Raw genomic sequence first — 20633 nt, 5'->3', positions numbered from 1 at the left:
GTGTGGACAGGAAGCTTCAGTCTGTTTCCCACCTCCCAACTGAGCAGAGCAGAACAGAGGAAGCTTCTCCAGCTGATCTTGGGACTATAGAAGCGAGCAAGCTCCCAAGCAAACAGGGGGAGCAAACAGGAGATGGCCAGGGGAGTTCGGCAGAGGAGAGATCCTCTGATCAAGAAGAGATCCTGGCCTTCCTTTCTGTGACAACCTTTCAAGTACTTGAAGAGTGCTATAATATCTTCCCTCAGTCTTCTCTTCTCAAGGCTAAACATGCCCAGTTCTTTCAGTCTCTCCTCATAGGGCTTTGTTTTCAGTCCCCTGATCATCTTCGTTGCCCTCTTCTGAAGAATAACCCAAGGCTGACCAGAAACATAGAATGTTCTTGTAGTGATGTAGCCAGTTGGTCATCTGATGTACACAAGCCCCATGTCATGAATGGCATAAGTCAGTTTGAGATATATTCATAGATTAATATATGGCCTTTGTGGCCAGGGAAAACTTAATGTATACATTGGAAGATACATAGGACTGTGAACTGGGACAATTATGTGTTTGACAAAAACTAGCTGGTTGAATCCCTCCACTCCCATTACATTATTGCATGTGGTGTTGCTATGATTTTATTCTTCATGGATACTTATTTTTATTCTTCTGCTGGCAGAAGCCTCATTTGCATTTTGAAAAGGAACCAACAAAGTACAATCACCGTCGTTAAGCAGCATTATATAGTTACAATAGGTACAATTTGAGATAATATTATATATGTTTTTTAAAAATAATATTATTCTTTGTCAAATTACACCTTACATAGTGGAAAGCTTTGTAGTGCAATGCTTTGCAGTGCAATCAGAGAAAATACTATGATCTCTTAGAATTTCTCATCTCTCTCATGTCACTAACATGAAGTGTGGATCTCTCTCCCTCTTCCCACCCCACCTCCATTGTTTTGGATTAATTGATTGATGTTTTTCTTCCTAGAAATTTAGGTCCTCTTTCTTATGTTTAGATGTATACCTTTGTTTCAGAGTTCTTTAAAAAAAAATTCCCCCCAAGGAACAAGGGGAAGATATGAAATAATTAAGAGCATTGCTATTATCCTAACAACTCATTTTCATGGAAGGTAGATTTCACCTATTGATTGATGTTTAAATGGTTATTAAAGCAGAGGTACAGGCAAAGTTGAGGGGCTGTATCATTCAGTATTCATTAGTATTTACATCAGTTATGTTCTTTGCCCTTTCCAAATGGACCAAAATAGTTCCTCAGATGCCAATAGAAATATTCTTATTTGTACCATGAGATACTAGAGAGAATGGGATATTGCTACAGATAACGCTGTCTTGATTGCATCTATCTGTTTATGGGCCACATTCAAAGTGTTGGTGTTGACCTCTAAAACCCTAAATGACTTAGACCCAGGTATCTGGAGGAACACGTTTCCCTGTAGCTGCCTGCCCATGCTCTTAGATCTGTGGAGGATGCCTGTCTTATTGTTCCACCACTGCGGGGGGAGTACATCAAGTGGTGAGACAAAATACGGTCTTCTTCATGGCGGCACCCAGACAGCGCCAATCTTACTATTATTTTGATGCCAGGCTAAGGTCTATTTGTTCATCTGGGCATTTATAACTGGTTAGGTCTGCTGTGGATTTTTAATTGATTAATTTGCTCTCTCAATAGATGATTGATAGATAGATAGATAGATAGATAGATAGATAGATAGATAGATAGATGACAGATAGAATCTTGTTGTTGGATTTTTAATGCTGTTGTTACTTGTTGTTTTAATGCTATTTATGAAGGATGGGATACTAATGGAAATAATAAATGAATCCTTTACAACTACTGTGACTTTGTTCAATAAGCATGCGTACTCTTGGTCAGGATCCAAGAAGCACAGCCCATAGTATAATGTGGGCCATAGTAGCTATACACGGGTAGCATGTAGGGCCCCATCCCCTCTTAAAAATATACAGTATACCATCTTCTTCTCTAAATGAAGGTGTTATTATTTAAAACAAATTTTGTGAAGATATCATACATGTTTTCTTTTCCTTGTTTCTCATTGACCTATGATGGATTCCCGCATTTATGGGTTGACTTAGAGTAGACCCATTGAAATTAATGGGATCAAACTTAGTCATGACTTAGTCCCACTGATTTCACTGGGTCTACTCTGACTAAATCTGGATCCAACCTTATATTTAAGGTCCAGGCCCAGATCCAAGTGATTAGCTCTGAAATCCAGTAGGGCTTCTGGTTGCTCCCAAACTTGAAAAAGCAAGGCCTGGTTCACATAGTGAGGGAGGGGGAACGGAGTGTGTGTAACAAGACTGCACCTTCCTACTTTGCCCAACTGATGTGCTTGTGCTGTTGAACATACATATGTGGGTGTATATGTGGATAGGAGAGATGCACAAAACACCTCACATGCTCAGGTCAAGTGATATCACAGATAAAATCAAGGATATCACTGCAATCTGACCATGCAAATTCATAGGAGTTTCTAGGCTACATCATGTTCAAATGTTATACCCACTTATGGACATGGGGTAGCCTTAGAGGTAGTACAGACACAGTGGTTGGACAGGGAGGGAAGGCACTCACTGAACGTTGCCTAAAGATGCATGCTAAACAAACCTGGGGGATAAAGTAAAATATCTGTTGATACTTTGAGGGAAGAACACATTAAAAAAAAAAGATTAGCAAAAGTCCTTAAAATATTTCTACACATCTTTAACTTTAAGAGAACTCACATATTTCCCCTTCTGTCCTGCACTTCCTCTGTCTAAATCCCCCCAACACACACCTTTTTATCACTGTAATCTGTTTAACTAAGGTGTGTATTATGCCCTGACTTTTACAGATATTATGAGTTTGGATGAGAGGAGGGGATCTTCTGTCTGATTTGGGGGGAGCTCCATCCCCAAATAACTCACCCAATTCATGAGGGTCTCCTGACTCTCTTAAGGTGCAATCCTATGCATGTCTAGACTGAAAAAAGTCTACAGTATGGCTGGCTGGGGAATGCTGAGAGTTGTAGGGCTCTCTTCTGTCTAAACATGCATTGGATTATGCCCTTAGTAGCATTTTCAGGGACCTGGAGGAGCTTCCACAGGAAGGAGGGGGCAGGGAAGTTGTCCTCTATCAGCACAATTGATCCAGAGTAAATCTGGAACCAAACTAAGGTTTTGTGTGTGTGATTGTGTGTGTGTGTGCATGTGCGCACACACGTGTGCGCACGTATGTTTCATTCTGGTAGTGCTTTCTCCTTTTATGAAGAAAAAAAACTTCCTGATTTTTGGAAGGGATCAGCCTATTCCAGATAACTAGATCCATGTTCTATTAGAATGACAATCTGACAGTCAAGATTTTATCCAGCATATCGAGCCAGTGGCTGGATTTCTTTTGTTTTATATAGGAAGATCAAAATCTGCACATTTGGGATTGGTGTCAGGGTTGGAGTGAGTGCAATCCCTAAGACTGTGGTATGTACAGCAAGAGCTGAAACTCTGAGGGAAGAACAATTCTGCCTGTTGAAAATATACATATTCTGCACAACCCATCAAGCTGCTTTTTGCTCAAGTCAATGGGTGACTCTCCTTTGCATTCATTGGATCTCTATTTGGTCTACCCTACTATGCATGGCAACTGGTAATAATAATCTGTATTACATTATACAAACAGTGTGAACCATGGGAGATAATGAGGTGTACAGGTTCATTGAAATACAGACGGTATATGTCAGCATAAGTGTCATGCATCACACATGTACTAAAAATTCACAACGATCAATGCTTCTAGCACCAGATATGTGTCACATCCCCATTTTAGAGAATAGGTGTTTGATGGATAGATTGATTGTCCACATGTCAATTAAGTGTATGACTGTGTCTGAACTGCCCCTCAGTTGATTTCATCATTGTGAAATGTTTACCACTGTGCATCCTTTGTTAAGTGCTCATTGATGGTTTTTAATTTCTGCCTTGCTTAACGGTTAGTTGATGGGGGTCGCCAGCCTTATGTCATTGCAAATGCTCATTATTACATGGTCAAGAGTGATTGCATAATTCAGAAAAGCATCTGGTATACACCAGGGGGGTCTTCCTTGTGAAACTGAATTGTGATTCAAAATGTAAACCCTCTAAAGCCTCATGGCACAGAAAAATTCTATGTTCTGTTGATACCCAGTTCATTGTTGATTACTTTGATTTTGCAGGTACTCCATTGATAAAGATCCAGCAGACTGGCTTGAAATTAATCCAAGAAATGGCACCATTCGCACCACGGGTACCCTTGATCGTGAATCGCCATTTGTCTTCAACAATGTGTACACTGCATACTTTCTGGCAATAGACAGTGGTGAGTAGTGGCAATTGCTCAAAGCAGAAATGGGTTGCTTGGCAGGAGAAGGGCAACTAAAATGATCAAGGAGCTGGAGCATTTCCCCTATGAGGGAAGGTTACAACAGCTGGGCTTGCTTAGCTTGGAAAAAGGAGGGTAAGGGGAGACATGATAGAGGTGTACAAAATCATGCATTGCATGGAGAATGTGGATAAGGAGACATTTTTCTCCCTCTCTCAAAATACTAGAACCCAATGGGGTCATCCTATGAAGTTGATTGGTGGGAGATTCGAGACAGATAAAAGAAAGTAGTTCTTCACACAGTGCATAGTTAAACTATGGAATTCACTACCACAAGAGGTAGTGATGGCCACCAACTCAGATGGCTTTAAAAAGGGGTTAGACAAATTCCTGGAGGAAAAGGCTATCAGTGGCTTGATGGTTATGTGCTATCTCCAGTACTAAGGGCCTATGTATACCAGTTCCTGGGGAACATGGCTGGGAGTGCGCTGTTGGACTTGTGTCCTGCTTGTGGATTCCTGGTCGACAGCTGGTTGACCACTGTGTGAACAGAATGCTGGACTAGATGGACCTATGGTCTGATCCCGCTTAGTTTGTCTTATGTTCTTATGGGACAGACTGTTTATATATTTATTTATATATTGATTGGTTTATGTATTTATTTACAGCATTTATATACCACTCCACATCTAGACAGATTTTGGAGCAGTGAACAATAAAAGATACAAGTTAAGATAAAATAATAAAACTCCATGTTACAAATTATACACACACACACACACACTGAATACTAACTAAAAAAACAAAAATATGGCTGGTCAATCAAGGAAGGCTTCCTGAAATAAAGATGTTTTCAGGAATGCTGGAAACAACCCATTGTTGGCACCCGCTTGACCTCCAGAGGCAGGGAGTTCCATAGAAAGGTGGCCACCACACTGAAGGCTCTTCTCCAGGTGAAGTCCAGTCAGGGCATAGGCATGCTGTCTTCCACCAATTCCTATAGACTCATGTTAGGGACCTCAAAGGTAAACTAATCCCAACTAGGGATGGCGGAGAATTTCTCCCCGAAACTTCGGGGGGCCGAGCGCCAACATGTTCGGCCCCCCGAACAAGTTTCGGGGAGAAATCCTCCACCCCCCCGCCCCCCGCCCCCCCCCCGGGACGGGACTTACCTTCCCTGAATGTCCCTCCCGGCGGCGGGTCCGGCTGGCGGTTCGTCCGGTGTTCGAGCGGGGCGGGAGCGGCAGCCGGTCTTTCGACCGGCTGCCGCCCCCGCCATTGCAATGAAAGAAAAAAAAAAAACGTCCCCTGATAGGCTACGTGACGATTCACGTAGCCTATCACGGCAAGATTTGCAAAGTCAGCCGTGATAGGCTACGTGAATCGTCACATAGCCTATCACGGGTGACTTAAAAAAAAAAAAGTGTGTACGGATAATGGCGGCCCCCATAGGGAGCCGCCATTCCCCTTCCTTATTTGGTCGCTGTAGTCTACGTCAATGTTTACATAGACTACGGCGAAAATAAGGGAACGCTATTTGCATTGCCCTTATTTTCGCCGTAGTCTACGTAAACATTGACGTAGACTACAGCAACTAAATAAGGAACGCGAATGGCGGCTCCCTATGGGGGCCGCCATTCGCGTACGCGCTTTTTTTTTTTTTAAAGTCACCCGTGATAGGCTACGTGACGATTCACGTAGCCTATCACGGCTGACTTTCCAGATCTAGCCGTGATAGGCTACGTGAATCGTCACGTAGCCTATCAGGGGACGTTTTGTTTTTTTTGTTTTTTTACTTTCGTGTTCGCGGCCGGGCGAGGCGGGAAGCCTCCTCCCCGGCCTGAATTTCGGCCGGGCGAGGTGGGAAGCCTCCCCCCCCGGCCTGAACTTCACGGGGGGAGCAGCGAAGCGCTCCCCCCCACCGCGAAAAAGCTGCGAGAAAAGGTAAGTGACTTTCGTTCACCCCTAATCCCAACCCTCTGGCACAGGAAATCTCGTGCTACAGCATCCCTGATAGGTGTCCATCTGGCCTCTCCTTGTAATGAAGCACAAAATAAAAATGGAAAAATAGAAAAAAATAATGATTTTTAATGACTGTAATAAAGGGGTTTTTGTTTTTGTTTTTTTTAAACATAACAAAAGAATTTACATCTGACTGGCATGCATGTCTACTAGTCTCCCTGGGTGCCAGTGACTAACTTTAGCATGTGTAATAAACTGAGAGAATCAATTGAAGAGTGCTCAGCAGTAGAGTACACACTCTGCATGCAAAAGGTCCCAGGATGAATCCTTGACCTCTCTGGTCAAAAGGATCTCAGATGTCAGGTGCTGGGATTTGGGGAAGAGCCCCCTGCATGAGAACTTGGAGATCTACCAGTAAATAATACTGTGCTAGATAGACGATTTGCAGGAGTTGGTATTAGGCAGCTTCTGATGCAATTGAGTGATTGGACATCAGTTCAGTAAAAGGCAAAAGGGAGTGTTTCTTTCCACAACACACAATTTATGGAATTAGCTATGTGGTGGTGCTAGTTTATATGGCTTTAAAGGGGGATTAGTCAGTAACATCTCCAGCAAAGGAGATTGTTACCTTGTCGTGGTGTTGGAGCTTGATCACCTCAATTATGTCATGAGCTAAATCATGAAGGGACACCCAAGATGGGAAGGTCATAGCAGAGAGGTCAGACTAAATACGATCCCTGGGGAAGGAAATGGCAACCCACCCCAGTATTCTTGCCATGAAAACTAAATGGATCAGTACAACCAGAGATATGTTGGTATACCATTGGAAGATGGGACTCCCAGGTTGGAAGATGGTCAAAATGCTACTGGGGAGGAACAGAGGATAAGTTCAACTAGCCCCAGATGTGATGGCGCAGCTAGCTCAAAGCCGAAAGGACAGCTAGCAGCCGATGGTGCTGGTGGTGAACGACAAATCCGATGTTCTAAAGATCAACACACCACAGGAACCTGGAATGTAAGATCTATGAGCCAGGGCAAATTGGATGTGGTTAATGGGGAGATGTCAAGATTAAATATAGACATTTTGGGTGCCAGTGAACTGAAATGGACTGGAATGGGCCACTTCACATCAAATGACCACCAGATCTACTACTGTGGACAAGAGGACCACAGAAGAAATGGAGTAGCCTTCATAATTAATAATAAAGTGGCTAAAGCAGTGCTTGGATACAATCCAAAAAATGACAGAATGATCTCAATTCGAATTCAAGGTAAGCCATTTAACATCACAGTGATCCAAATATACACCCCAACCACAGATGCTGAAGAAGCAGAAGTAGATCAGTTCTATGAGGATCTGCAGCACCTACTGGATATTACGCCAAACAAAGATGTTATTTTCATTACAGGAGACTGGAATGCTAAGGTGGGTAGTCAAACGACACCTGGAATTACAGGCAAACATGGTCTGGGAGAACAAAATGAAGCAGGACATAGGCTGATAGAATTTTGCCAAGACAACTCACTGTGCATAACAAACACTCTCTTCCAACAACCTAAGAGACGACTTTATACATGGACTTCACCAGACGGTCGACACCGAAATCAGATTGACTGCATCCTTTGTAGCCAAAGGTGGCAGACGTCTATGCAGTTGGTAAAAACAAGACCTGGAGCTGACTGTGGTTCAGATCATGAACTTCTTATTACACAATTTAGAATCAGACTAAAGAGAATAGGGAAGACCCACAGATCAGTTAGATATGAGCGCACTAATATTCCTCATGAATATGCAGTGGAGGTGAAGAATAGATTTAAGGGACAAAATTTAGTAGATAGGATCCCGGAAGAACTATGGATAGAAGTTCGCAACATTGTTCAGGAGGCGGCAACAAAAAGTCCCAAAGAAAAAAAAAACAAGAAGGCAAGATGACGACACTGGAAGCCGCCCAAGAAAGAAGGAAAGCAAAAGGCAACAGTGATAGGGGGAGATATGCCCAATTAAATGCAAAATTCCAGAGGTTAGCCAGAAGAGATCAGGAATTATTTTTAAACAAGCAATCTGCAGAAGCAGAAGAAGATAATAGAATAGGAAGGACAAGAGACCTCTTCCAGAAAATTAGAAACATCAGAGGTAAATTCCAGGCAAAAATGAGTATGATCAAAAACAAAGATGGCAAGGACCTAACAGAAGCAGAAGAGATCAAGAAAAGGTGGCAAGAATATATGGAAGATCTGTATAGGAAGGATAATAATATTGGGGATAGATTTGATAGTGTGGTCAGTGAGCTAGAGCCAGACATCCTGAAGAGTGAGGTTGAATGGGCCTTAAGAAGCATTGCTAATAACAAGGCAGCAGGAGATGACGGCATCCCAGCTGAACTGTTTAAAATCTTGCAAGATGATGCTGTCAAGGTGATGCATGCCATATGCCAGCAAATTTGGAAAACACAAGAATGGCCACCAGATTGGAAAAAATCAACTTATATCCCCATACCAAAAAAGGGAAGCACCAAAGAATGTTCCGACTATTGAACAGTGGCACTTATTTCACATGCCAGTAAGGTAATGCTCAAGATCTTGCAAGGTAGACTCCAGCAATTCATGGAATGAGAATTGCCAGATGTATAAGCTGGGTTTCGAAAAGGCAGAGGAACTAGAGACCAAATTGCCAAAATCGGCTGGATAATGGAGAAAGCCAGGGAGTTTCAGAAAAACATCTATTTATGTTTTATTGACTATTCTAAAGCCTTTGACTGTGTGGATCATAACAAATTGTGGCAAGTTCTTGGTGGTATGGGCATACCAAGGCATCTTGTCTGCTTCCTGAGGAATATGTATAATGACCAAGTAGCAACGGTAAGAACAGACCACGGATCAACAGACTGGTTTAAGATTGGGAAAGGAGTATGGCAGGGTTGTATACTCTCACCCTACCTATTCAACCTGTATGCAGAACACATCATGCGACGTGCTGGGCTTGATGAAGCCAAGGCTGGAGTTAAAATCGCTGGAAGAAACATTAACAATCTCCGATATGCGGATGATACCACTTTGATGGCTGAAAGTGAGGAGGAGTTGAGGAACCTTCTGATGAAGGTGAAAGAAGAAAGTGCAAAAGCTGGGTTGCAGTTAAACCTCAAAAAAACCAAGATTATGGCAACCAGCTTGATTGATAACTGGCAAATAGAGGGAGAAAACATGGAGGCGGTGACAGACTTTGTCTTTCTAGGCGCAAAGATTACTGCAGACGCTGACTGCAGCCAGGAAATCAGAAGACATTTACTTCTTGGGAGGAGAGCAATGACAAATCTTGATAAAATAGTTAAGAACAGAGACATCACACTGACAACAAAGGTCCGCATAGTGAAAGCAATGGTATTCCCCATAGTAACCTATGGCTGCGAGAGCTGGACCATAAGGAAGGCTGAGCGAAGGGAGATAGATGCTTTTGAACTGTGGTGCAGGAGGAAAATTCTGAGAGTGCCTTGGACTGCAAGAAGATCAAACCAGTCCATACTCCAGGAAATAAAGCCAGACTGCTCACTTGAGGGAATAATATTAAAGGCAAAACTGAAGTACTTTGGCCACATCATGAGAAGACAGGACACCCTTGAGAAGATGCTGATGCTAGGGAAAGTGGAAGGCAAAAGGAAGAGGGGCCGACCAAGGGCAAAATGGATGGATGATATTCTGGAGGTGACAGACTCAACCTTGGGGGAGCTGGGGGTGGCGACGGCTGACAGGAAGCTCTGGCGTGGGCTGGTCCATGAAGTCACGAAGAGTCGGAAGCGACTGAATGAATAAACAACAACAACAAGTCGGTAACATGGAGGGTATAGTACTTAGGGATGTCAGAGAATTTCTCCATGAATCTCAGGGAGGCCGAATGCCAGTGCATTCGGCCCCCCGAAATTGGTGGAGAAATGGTCTCCCCCCCCCCCGGGATGGGACTTACCTTGTGCGAATGTCCCTTGCGGCGGCGGCAGCAGCTGCGGCGGCCGGTCTTCCGACCGGCTGCCGCCGCCGCCATTTCCAAGTAAAACAAAAACAAAAAAAACAAACGTGATAGGCTACGTAAAGATTTACGTAGCCTATCACGGCTAGATTTTTAAAAAACACCGTGATAGGCTATGTAAATGTTTACATAGCCTATCACGGCTGAGTGAAAGAAAAAAAAAACTGCGTGTACGCAAATGCCATTTGCGTTCCTTATTTTGGCACGTGTAGTCTACGTAAACATTTACGTAGACTATGGCGAAAATAAGGGGGACGCAAATAGCGTTCCCCTTATTTTCGCCGTAGTCTGCGTAAATGTTTACGTAGACTACACGTGCCAAAATAAGGAACGCAAATGGCGGCGCCCATGGGCACCGCCATTTGCATACACGTGGTTTGTTGTTTTTTTCACTCAGCCGTGATAGGCTACGTAAACATTTACGTAGCCTATCACGGCTGACTGCAGGGACGCAAACGGCGGCGGCTACGGCCGCCGCCGTTTGCATCCCAGCAGGACAGGAGGATTCGTGGCCGGAGGGACGGGGTGCCTCCCCCCCGGCCAGAATTTCGGGGGGAGGGACGGAGCACCTCCCCCCCACCGCGAATCAAGCTTCGGGATCAGGTGAGGGACTTTTGTACATCCCTACTAGTACCTATCAGTTTTGTTTGGATTCTCTGTCTCTCATTTTTCCAATCTTAAGTTGGGTCGTCTCAAATTTTGAGACATTCTCCATTATCAAGTTTGGTTCATTCTGAACTTTGAGAATTTTTTAAGTTTGCACTAAAGAAACTAAGTGTTGTTGAGCAAGTTTCTCCTTATGCATGTGCATTTTAGGCATTTTTGCTGAATATACACATTTTTGCAAGCAATTTTCCTAATATAATGCATTTTGAATTTTATTTTTTTCCTAATGCCTGTCTTTTTGTATGCCTTTTTAATTGGATAACTCCACTGAACAATTAGCAGAAGTGTGAATTCTAAAGGATAACTGATTTTCAGTTTACATAGTGGTTCGAAATGTGAAAGTAGGTAAGTTTGCATCAAAAAGCAAATGAGTAATTTTTTCTCCTCTGCCTACTCTCAATAGCTATTTGCCATGATGGCTACATAGATTTTTTTTTAATGGTCAGAGGCAGTAAAAGCCATCAAGAATACTAGTGGCTGGGGAATAACCACACATTCATGCCCTGATTGTTGGCTTCTCAGAGGCATCCAGTTGGGTGCTGTGGGGTGTAATATGTTGGACTGGATGACCTTTTATCTCTTCTTATATTCAAATCCTGAAAAGTCAAATAGCCACCTGCTTCCACACAAAACCCTCAAGGTCTCAACCCACCTTGAACCAGGGGAGGAGAGATTCCTTCTCAACCTCAGCATGGCAAACAGCCAGATGTTCAGGATGTAGGTAACTCAGCCACTGAATCATGCTGTGTGTGATCCCATGCTGCTTATTTACAGAAGTGTATCAGTAAATCTGGAAGTGCAAGCACTCATCATTTCAGTCCAAAAAGGCAGGCAGCTGGGTGGTTGACCCATATCAACACACCAGTTCTAGCAGTTTTCATCTCCACCCAGGGCAGGACTTTTGTAAAGATCAGCCTCAGATGGCCTTCTCTCTGTCCCATCAGCCAGGACAGCTAGACTGGTGGGGACGAGGGAGAGGGCCTTTTCTGTGGTGGCCCCCACTCTGTGGAACTCCCTCCCTAGGGAACTCCGTCATGCCCCCTCTTTAATGAGCTTCCATCATGCATTAAAAACGTGGTTGTTCAGGCAGGCATTTGGGGTGGGTTAGGGTATTCTAGGAAATGTTTTTATTGTAGAATTTTATTGTTTTAAACTGTTTTTATTGTACGTTGTACATCGCCCAGAGTGGCTGGGTGACCAGCCAGATGGGCGATTAATAAATTTAATAATAAATAATAAAATAAAATAAAAATAAATTAAGCGAATGAGTCGTAATGTCCCATTCAAGACGAAGCCACCCAGAAACACTTACCGTTATTACTGGGAAGAATATATTGTTGTTGGGAAAATTCATTTTCTTCCAGCTAAGCTCAGAGGGAACAGGGAATTCTGAAGGGGGTGGCAGATGACATCAGCATCCCTGCTAACAATAACAATAACAATAACAATAACAGTTTTGGTGCTACATCACTGTGAGCCCTGGCTCCACTAAACCCTCGCTTATTTATATCTTTGGACCTGGAATGATTAAATAACTCACACTTTATTGGACAGAGCCACCCCCCTTGAAAGTTTTATTCCTAGTAGTAAATAAAAACCCACACGCACATCCTCAGGAAGCTGGATATTTCAGCATTAGCAGAATTAATTTTGTTTGCCCCCCTCCAAATGACTGAGTTTATGTTAAGCTCTCGGCACCACAGCACCAATAACTATCACATCCTCAGCATCCCAGAATCTATCACATTTAACATGCAATGGAAATTAGAATGAAAAGGCAATTAAAAACCCTTGTTAAAATGCAATATTTTAAAAATATTATGTGGATTTAAAGCTCCTTCTGTTGCACATAATCTAAATTAAAAGAATGTTATGAAAACTCATTGCAAGTTACTTTTGTCACACATTAAAAATAGAGATTTGGGGGGGGGGACACTGAGTTCTCCTGCACAGCTGAAAGGCACAAAATAAATAAAGGCTTTGTATGTAATGTTAATAAACCTAATATGCTTACTCTTCTCGGAAATGCAGCTGGTTTAGCTGCAGTGATGAATTGTAAAATGCTCTTTTTTAAGAATGTAATTTTACATATTTTTGGGTAACGCACAAGTCGGAACAGGGAATGTTTGTGAGGTTTTGTCGAGAATATGGCTTTCAAATGCAAAACAGGGCGTGGGGAGTTGCCCTCTGCCACAGTGATTTAGTCGGATATTCACAAATATATTTCTGTGGGAAATAGGGGTTTTCTCTTTTAAAATTGTGTGTGTGTGTGTGTGTGTGTGTGTGTTTGTGCGTGCATGCCACTGAACTTATTCCTCATTCTGTATTTGAGTATTTGTTGGTCTTGGAGGATGCATCTTTTGTATAGTGTGTGTGTGTGTGTGTGTGTTTACCATAATATGATTAGAGCTATAAGTTTATGTTTCCAAAGCAATGTACTTAATGCTGGCATTACTGGGGAACACATTTTCAGGCACTTAGTTAGAGCAATGGCTAAATGCCTGAAAATCACTGAAGCATCTGAGCCTCCAGCCTTGGAAGAAAGGGCAGAGGCAATGATTTTGCCTCAGCTTGTAGCCTGGCTAACTTCCTTGAATCACTGGGGTTTATTTGCTGTGCTGGCTAGGGATGGCGGAGAATTTCTCCCCGAAACTTCGGGGGGCCGAGCGCCAACGTGTTCGGCCCCCCGAACAAGTTTCGGGGAGAAATCCTCCGCCCCCCCCGCCCCCCCCCCCCGTGACGGGACTTACCTTCCCTGAATGTCCCTCCCGGCGGCGGGTCCGGCTGGCGGTTCGTCCGGTGTTCGAGCGGGGCGGGAGCGGCAGCCGGTCTTTCGACCGGCTGCCGCCCCCGCCATTGCAATGAAAGAAAAAAAAACAAACACGTCCCCTGATAGGCTACGTGACGATTCACGTAGCCTATCACGGCTAGATCTGGAAAGTCAGCCATGATAGGCTACGTGAATCGTCACGTAGCCTATCACGGGTGACTTTAAAAAAAAAAAAAAAAGCGCGTACGCGAATGGCGGCCCCCATAGGGAGCCGCCATTCGCGTTCCTTATTTAGTTGCTGTAGTCTACGTCAATGTTTACATAGACTACGGCGAAAATAAGGGCAATGCTATTTGCGTTGCCCTTATTTTCGCCGTAGTCTACGTAAACATTGACGTAGACTACAGCAACTAAATAAGGAACGCGAATGGCGGCTCCCTATGGGGGCCGCCATTCGCGTACGCGCTTTTTTTTTTTTTTTTTTTTTAAAGTCACCCGTGATAGGCTACGTGACGATTGACGTAGCCTATCACGGCTGACTTTCCAGATCTAGCCGTGATAGGCTACGTGAATCGTCACGTAGCCTATCAGGGGACTTTTTTTTTTTTTTTTTTACTTTCGAGTTCGCGGCCGGGCGAGGCGGGAAGCCTCCTCCCCGGCCTGAATTTCGGCCTGGCGAGGCGGGAAGCCTCCCCCCCCGGCCTGAATTTCGGCCGGGCGAGGCGGGAAGCCTCCCCCCCCCCGGCCTGAACTTCGCGGGGGGAGCAGCGAAGCGCTCCCCCCCACCGCGAAAAAGCTGTGAGAAAAGGTAAGTGACTTTCGTTCACCCCTAGTGCTGGCACTGTTAAATGAACCCCAGTCCCAGTATCAGGATCTGGCATCCTTGGGCAAGTGCTGAAAGCCCACAAGTGCTGACAACTATTCCTGGTCCTTCTGCCTACCCCATCTCCAGAGCCAAGTCTTATCAAGTGGCAGCAGTGGGAAGCTGGGATGCCACCATAGTGACCTAATGCAAAGCTATGTTTTTTCATTTGTTTATTTATTTTTAATATTTGTATACTGCTCCATATCTAAAACAGATTTCAAGCAGTGAACATAAAAGGTAAAATAGTAAAGAGATAAAAAGACCATATTAAATTTATGCTTTTAAAAAACAGAATGCCAATAAAACCATGGCTGGTCGGTTAAGTATTGCCTCCTGGGACAGGGCTGTTTTCAGGAGGCTCTGGAAACAACACAGTGTTGGTGCCTGCCTGACTTCCAGGGGTAGGGAGTTCCAAAGAAATGGGGCCACCACACTGAAGGCTCTTCTCCTGGTGGACTCCAATCAGATGATAGGTCCATGCAAAACCATCAGGAGCAAGCCCTCCAATGACCTCAGTGAACAGGCAGATTGGTAAGGGAGGAGGCACTCTCTCAGGTATCCTGGTCCCAAGTTGTTTAGGGCTTTGTACACAAGTACCAAAACTTTAACCTGGCCCAATAACAGATAGGCAGCCAGTGCAGTTCCCTCAGCAAAGGAATTACATGCTGAAGGGGGCAGCTCGTGAGAACAGCCAAGCTGCGGTGTTCTGCACTAACTCCAGCTTCCAGACCAGCCTCAAGGGCAGCCCCGCATAGAGTGCATTGGACTAATCCAGTGTTGAGAGTACTAGCACCTGTACCACTGTGGCCAAGCTATCCCTGTCCAGGAGAGGCCGAAACTGTCTGAAGCTGATAAAAGGGATGTTGTTGGGGTATTATGGAAAATTACAAATACAGGTGACCTGCAGATTGCAGTACTGATGCCTCCAGAGGAGCCCACTGATGTTTGTTTGTTCATTCATTGATAATGGGTTTGATCCAGGAACTGCCTTCCATGAGCCAGGGAACCTTCCATGAGAGGAAAAGCTCCCCTTGCAGAAGCTCTGCCCAATTTGGGGGGATTCCCCCTCCCCCAACACCACAGTTCACCTCATTCAGCAGGGGTCTCCTGACTCTCTGTGTGGCATTTTCAGGGGGATTAAGAGGCTGCCGTGGGAAGGAGGGGGCTGATGGAAGTCCACTTCCATCAGCGCAGTTGATCCAGCATTAATCTAGATCCAACTAGGGATGTGCAACTAGGGATGTACGAAAGTCACTTACCTTTAACGAAATTTGATTCGCGGTGGGGGGGGAGGCGCTCCGTCCCTCCCCCCGAAATTCTGGCGGGGGGGAGGCGCTCTGTCCCTCCCCCCCAAAATTCTGGCCGGAGGGGAGACGTTCCGTCCCTCCCCCCAAAAAAAATTCTGGCAAGGGGGAGGCGCTCCGTCCCTCCACCCCCGAATCCTGGCTGGCTGGGCCCGCAAATGGCAGCGGCTGTAGCCACTGCCATTTGTGTCCCTGCAGTCAGCCGTGATAGGCTACATAAATGTTTACGTAGCCTATCACGGCTGAGTAAAAAAAAAAGCGCGTACGCAAATTTACGTAGACTACGGCGAAAATAAGGGGAACGCAAATAGCGTAGCATCTACACTATTTGCGTTCCCCTTATTTTCGCCATAGTCTACGTAAATGTTTACATAGACTAAGACGTGCCAAAATAAGAAACGCAAATGGCGGCGCCCATGGGCGCCGCCATTTGCGTGCGTGCTTTTTTTTTTTTTTTTACTCAGCCGTGATAGGCTACGTAAACATTTACGTAGCCTATCACGGTGTTTTTTAAAATTTATCCGTTATAGGCTACGTAAATATTTACGGAGCCTATCACGTTTTTTTGTTTTTGTTTTAAACTTGGAAATGGCGGCGGTGGCAGCTGGTCAGAAGACCGGCCGCTGCAGCCGCCGCCGCCGGACCGCCACCGGAGCCACCACCAGAGCCACCGCTGCCAGGAAGATTCACCGAAGGCGGGGCAGGGGGTGGCAGACCGTTTCGCCACCGATTTCGGGGGGCCGAATGCCCTGGCATTCGGCCTCCCTGAGATTTGTGGTGAAATTCTCTGACATCCCTAGAAACCCATCACTGTCTGGGTTCTCTGGGCACCTGCCCAGCCCCTGCCTCTGCTCGCGAGTCCCTGGATTGTGCTTGAGCTACTCCCGTGCTCAGCAAGCAGTCCACACTCACCCCGGCAGCCTCGTCAAGCTCCATGGTCACCAGTTTTTGAAAAATAAAATGGCAATTGCAAAATGCACTTATTTGCTTATACACAAAAATGCAAATTTTTACACACTTGCATATTTGTGTATGTGCGAAAATGTGTATTTTGCAAAAATGCGCATTTTTGCACATATGCAAATATGCACATTTTTGCAATTACCATTTTATTTCTCAAAAAATGAGGACTGCAAAGCTCAATGAGGCTGCCAGGGTGTGTGCAGGCCATTTGCCGGGCACAGGCAGGGGGGGAGCAGGGGCAGGGGCTCGGCGAGCAGGGCTCGGAGGTGCGAGCAGAGGTGGTTCCACCAGATTCCCAGTTGGAATCAGGTGCCTGCACCATCCCTAGATTGAACTCCATAATTCTATGTCACTTAAGATAATGAGATATCTAATCAGTTCATAATACAATACATACATCACACAATATAAAAACAGTGTCATAGCCCCTTACAGATATGGGAACGCCTGTGTAAACAAATGTCCCCTGGACTGCAAGGAGGTCAAATCAGTCCATCCTAAAGGAAATCAACCCTGAGTGCTCATTGGAAGGACAGATAATGAAGCTGAAGCTCCAATATTTTGGCCACCTAATGCGAAGAGAAAACTCCCTGGAAAAGACCCTGATGCTGGGAAAGACTGAAGGCAAAAGGAGAAGGGGACGGCAGAGGATGAGATGGCTAGATAGCATCACGGATGCAATGAATATGAACTTGAGCACGCTCCGGGAGAGAGCGCAGGACAGGAAGGCCTGGCGTGCTATGGTCCATGGGGTCACGAAGAGTCGGACATGACTGAACGACTGAACAACAACAACAACAACAAGTGTAAACAAATATGCTTTCAAGAGGCATTGGAAGCTGGCCACAGTATCTGCCCCTTGACCCACACATGGGAGAATGTTTCAAAGGGTGGGTACTACTACTGAGAAGGCCTGCTTATGCGTTATTACCTGGCAACATTCTTTTGATCACCGAATGACCAATAACATCTCTTCTGAAGATCTCTGGGGCCAACTAAATTATGTTGCTGGAGCGGGGGCCCAAGAGCATTTTGCCAGTCATCCCACCCCCTCAAACTTGGAGCTGGTCCTGCCACTGTCCTATGTGTCTGGATAGTCCACATCCTGTTTGTGAGCATCCCATACGTATCTGTTAGGCTATTGGAAACTAGACTAGATGCAGTCTTTTTGGTCAGATCGAACAATTCAGTTCCTATGTGTGGGTTGACTTAGGTACGTGTTGGGGTGGCAGCAGTGCCCTTTGTCTATTGAACTGTAATAATCTACACACAAGGGCTGCTATTATGCTCTCTTTGTGGCTGATGCTCTCTTTATGCTCTCTTGGGAAAGCATATTAATTATTTGTCAATATTAATCTGGGAGATGTGAATCAAATGATGAAATAGAGATAGAAAATCAGAAGCCTTTGGTTATGTTTCCCCTTCTGGTCCTATGATCTAGATTGATGTCAGATAATTGGGTGGGCACTGCATGTGATATCCTATTTGGTGGTGGGATCTTCACGAATGTGTGCAATTAGAATGGCAAGTCCACCCATGGCATATTTTCTAGAAAGTCTTTCTGACAATTTGTAAGTCAGTACTAGAGATGGGGGAGGATTTTGATTCAGTTCATTTTTAATCAGAATTTACCTAACTTGGCCAAGTTCTTCATATTTGGAAGAGAAAGAACTAGAGATTTTAAAAATATGAACATAGTTGGAAGTGAAAATGGCAGATTCACCCATCTCTAGTCAATGACTTAATCATTTGCCATCACATGGAACCTGAAGGACCACATACCTTCACAGTTCTTCCCACTATATGCAAGCTAGAAATATAAACACTTCGAGGAATGAATGTCCAGCTTCCAGCCTCTTAGGTTCAAGCTACAACATCTCCCATATCGAATATGGATATCAGGGTAGCTTAGCCTCCAGTTTGCTGAACTGATGTCTTTTAAAGGGTTCACTGAACCTTAAACATGACTAACCCAAGGTCTATGATCGTGTGCTTCAACGTCCACATAAGTCAATTCCCTCCACTGGTTTTCATCCCTTCAAGTCATTTCAAAGTAATATTGTTGATCTGTGTAATTTCATGGCCAACTTTTTGCATCTAATGCAATGAAATTGATTCCACCACCAATTTCCCTAGCCAACCAACACTAATACCTAATTTTCTCAAGGTTATTACGTCCCTAATTATCTATGTAATACACGTAGGTTGGCACTTGAATAATCTAATGCGAGTTCAAAATCATCCCTAGAACTCTAAAGGAAGGTTAAATTAACTGAAAGAATTTCGAATGGAATTGCTTTGCAGCTGGGCTCAGGAAGAGCAGTGCCAACCATCTATCCAAAATGCTATCTTCAGTTGCAGTCCTAAAGCTGGCCAAAGGCTGGCCAAGGAGATGTTGGAAGCAGTGTTAGTTAGGGATGCCATGAGTGCCCAACTGTGTCCAGTGGACTCCCAGGTACCCAGATCCCACTAGCTGAGCTGCAGAGCACTCGTGTGCACACTCATCAAGTGCCGCACAGTCCGGGATCACCCACAGCTGTCTGCTGCTCGCTTTGAGCTGCCATTTTTACACAAGATAGGGGCTCCGCAATTTTGGTACGTTTAATGTTGTGCACAATGGCAACTGTACAGGGCCATCCCTGCAACATTAGAGGTGTAAAGGGTGCTCCCAGACCATAAAGGGTGCTCCTGGGCCATAAAGAGTGCTCTCGGACTGCTCGTCTCCAGGGATCACATGGCCTGACTGGTGGCAGTGGTGACCATCCATCCCTAGTGTAAGTGCCCCTCCACTGGTGGAGAGGGAGGTCAGCTGAGTCAACATTTACATTGCCAGACACCCCTCATTACACCCACAAGAAGCTTTGGTAATATAACTGAAGTACCACAAGCAGTGTTCTGCCAGTGGTGGGAGCCATAACAGGGCATTTCAGGAGTGTGTTTAGGTGGCTGAGGATTCACAGAACCCTAAATCCCCTTGTTTCCTTGACTCGTCCAAACAACGGGCCCTGAACCATGCCAGCCCTGGTGCTAGCCTATCTAATTACTACCACCACAGGATGGCCGAGTTACTGATTTTTTCCCCCTTTTAATATTACTAAGAAGGGGCCATAGCTTAGAGGCAGAAGTCATATTTTGTATGCAGACTGTCCCAAGTTCAAACGCTCGCTAAAAAGGGTCGCAGCCGCAGGACAGGGAAAGACCCCAACTGAAACCTTGGCGTATCACTAAGCTAGATGGTCCAGTGGTCTTGCTCAGTATTTTAATTTATGTATTTAGCCCATTCATAGATTGTCCTTCAGTGCAAAATCGTCAAGGTGATGTAAATCTAAAATCATATGTTGTATTATTATTATTATTGTTATCATCATTATCATTATCATCCCTCCATTCCTCCAAGGACTTCAGGGCAGTGGACATAGTTCCCCCACCTCCTCCCATTCTATCTTCACAACATCCCGGTTCAGCAAAGAGCTGTAGTGGCTGACCCAGGGTCTACCGATGGATGTAATGGGTGACCTGGGGGCAGGGGTGAATGCAGGTCTCCCTTCCATGACCCTCTAACCATTTCATTACAGAGCCCTGCTGAATCAGACCAAATGCCTATCTAGTTAACCATTCTGTTAGGATAGTGACCCACCAAATGCTTTTAGGGAGCCCACAAGTAGGACATGAGTGCAATAGCACCCCCCTGCTCATGTCACCTGGCAACTGGTATACAGAGGC

General features: G+C 44.8%; 1 protein-coding gene across 1 annotated transcript in view; it reads left to right on the top strand.

Moving 5' to 3' along the window:
* CDH13 (cadherin 13) overlaps positions 1-20633 on the top strand; it is a 1172869-nt gene that overhangs the window by 1113689 nt on the left and 38547 nt on the right. Inside the window, exon 11 of the mRNA XM_084812404.1 lies at positions 4217-4359. Coding sequence (XP_084668530.1) covers positions 4217-4359 — 143 coding nt within the window. The remainder of the gene's footprint in view (positions 1-4216; positions 4360-20633) is intronic.

Source organism: Heloderma suspectum, chromosome 8 (assembly GCF_057233095.1).
Source record: "Heloderma suspectum isolate Gila_16-S chromosome 8, 16-S_ref, whole genome shotgun sequence".
Classification (NCBI taxonomy): domain Eukaryota; kingdom Metazoa; phylum Chordata; class Lepidosauria; order Squamata; family Helodermatidae; genus Heloderma; species Heloderma suspectum.
Note: the sequence above shows the minus strand (reverse complement) of the source record. Positions and strands in the feature narration are given on the sequence as shown.